Source organism: Penaeus monodon, chromosome 7, assembly GCF_015228065.2.
Source record: "Penaeus monodon isolate SGIC_2016 chromosome 7, NSTDA_Pmon_1, whole genome shotgun sequence".
NCBI classification, from domain to species: Eukaryota; Metazoa; Arthropoda; class Malacostraca; order Decapoda; family Penaeidae; genus Penaeus; species Penaeus monodon.
Genome location: NC_051392.1, coordinates 54,391,548 through 54,394,047, shown reverse-complemented (window position 1 = coordinate 54,394,047; position 2,500 = coordinate 54,391,548). Strand labels below are relative to the sequence as shown.

The 2,500-nt window shown below is 35.1% G+C and overlaps 1 protein-coding gene across 1 annotated transcript in view; it reads left to right on the top strand.

The window, feature by feature from the left end:
- The window catches only part of LOC119575469 (sodium/glucose cotransporter 5-like), a 20,520-nt gene that overhangs the window by 7,899 nt on the left and 10,121 nt on the right, over positions 1 to 2,500 (top strand). Inside the window, exon 5 of the mRNA XM_037923113.1 lies at positions 58 to 259. Within this exon, the coding sequence (XP_037779041.1) occupies positions 58 to 259 (202 nt within the window). The remainder of the gene's footprint in view (positions 1 to 57; positions 260 to 2,500) is intronic.

Here is a 2,500-nt window from a genome sequence, read left to right as displayed (position 1 = left end):
GCATACTATTATAATTTTCCTTGCTTATGGATTCAATTCCCCCTTTCTTTCTCACAGGCCGACCTGTATGCGGGGGCACTCTTTATCCAAACAGCCCTGGATAAAGGAGACTCTACCGAATGGCTGTACCTCAGTATCCTTATCCTGTTGGCCATTGCGGCGCTGTTCACTATAACCGGGGGTCTTACGGCAGTTATATGGACCGATTTTGTGCAGACTATTTTGATGATCATCGGCGCCTTCATATTGATGGGAATGTGTAAGTATTTATTGGTATACGAGTATGTGTCAGTGCGGGAGTAAGTGAATGAGTGAGTAAGTAAAGGAGTAGTGAGTAAATGAGGAAGTGAGTAAATGAGGGAGTAAGTGAGGGATTTGGTATGTGTGAGGGAGTGAGGGAGTGACTGAGTAGGTGAGTGAGTGAGTGAGTGAAGGAGTTAGTATTTGTGAGTGAATATGGGTGAGTGTGTGTGTGTGTGTGTGTGTGTGTGTGTGTGTGTGTGTGTGTGTGTGTGTGTGTGTGTGTGTGTGTGTGTGTGTGTGTGTGTGTGTGTGTGTGTGTCATGTCTTGTGTTTACGTGCACATTAGCTAATCAGATTTACATTATTTTCCGAGTATTGCTCTATCAGCACGATAATATGGAAGTGAAATACTTGTTTTCCTGTGTGTGCGTAATCTCTAGTCTGAAAACTTCATGATAAAGTATAAGGAAGTTGCATAATATTAATGTTATCAAGCCAAGATAAAAATATGAGGTGAGCGAGTTCTATCTGTGTTTGTACTATGTTCCTGTGTGAATTTCCTGAAGCCGGGATTGTACGCACACACAACACACACAACACACACACACACACACACACACACACACACACACACACACACACACACACACACACACACACACACACACACACACACACACACATATATATATAATATATATATATATATATATGATATGTATATATATATATATGTATATATATATATATATATATATATATATATATAGTATATATATTATAATAGATATATAAGTACTATATATATATATATATATATATATATATATATTATATATATATATATATATATATATATATATATATATATTATATATATTGTATATATATAATATGATATTATTATATTTATATATTATACATATGCACAACACATATGCAAAAAATACAATCATGTGACGTACAGATAATTAAATTACAATAGTAAACATCATGGTGTGTGGTGTAGTGTGTTGTATGATAGTGGTGCTGTGTGTGTTGTATGTGTGTTTGTGTGTTGTATATGTGTGTTATAATGTGTGCAGGTGCTGTGTAGTGTCAGATGTTAATTATAATTTTATGAATTGCTATATATAACACAGCAAAGATGCGTGTAGTAAAGTTGTAATTGAATTAGACATAAGGCAATCAGATGTTAATGCACAATATGGAATGTATGAATGAATGATAAAAATGAATAATAAAGCAAATATGCAGTCACTTTCAAACAACGTGTTTGTTTGTTTACAGTTCACTTTGCTTATCAAAAACTGAATGAAAGAAATCTATATAATCTTTCTTCCGCATTTTAATTGTTACCCATAAGCATGACCGATATCAAGCCCCCCCCCCCAAAAAAAATAATAAAAAAAAATAAAGATAAGTTCAGATACAGAAAATAATATCAATAAAAAACGAAGATAGATACGTATTTTTGATAAGATTCAGAATTTCCAAAGTAATCAGGTCTTATGTAACACTCAAGTGCTAAGTAATTCTATCACTGTCGGTTTCCTTTGAGATTTTTTTTTTATCTCTTATTTTATCTTACTATGTTATTTTATGTGTTATTGTGCTTTATATTAATAGGAATTACTCTTTACTTTAGGCTACTTAACCTTAATAATAAGTGAATTGCTGTGTAAATATAAGTTGTGTGTGTGTGTGTGTGTGTGTGTGTGTGTGTGTGTGTGTGTGTGTGTGTGTGTGTGTGTGTGTGTGTGTGTGTGTGTGTGTGTGTGTGCAGTTGCCTTACTAGATTATGTATGTTAAAAATATAAAAATAAGATACACTAATCTCTAATCCATAATAATCTATAAAACAATAAATAAATAAAAACAATATCTAAATAAACCAAATAAATCTCTGCCCACAGCAATAAAAAAAAAGGATTATATATATACATTCATATAAAAATAAACTCAATAAACTAAACTAATCTCTAACCCCCCCCCCAATCGCTTATCCCGGCCCCCCTTTCCAAAAAAAAAAAAAAAAAAAAAAAAAAAAACAGCTTTCCACGCGGTCGGCGGCTACAACGCCCTAGTGACCGACTACTTCCACGCGATCCCGACCAACACGGTGTATTCGGCCGACAACCTGACGAACTGTGGCGAGCCTCCTGCCTACGCCATGGACTTATTCCGGTCGATTGCGCCCGGCGAGTCGGACCTCCCGTGGACGGGCATGCTGTTCGGGGTCACCATCTCGGGCATT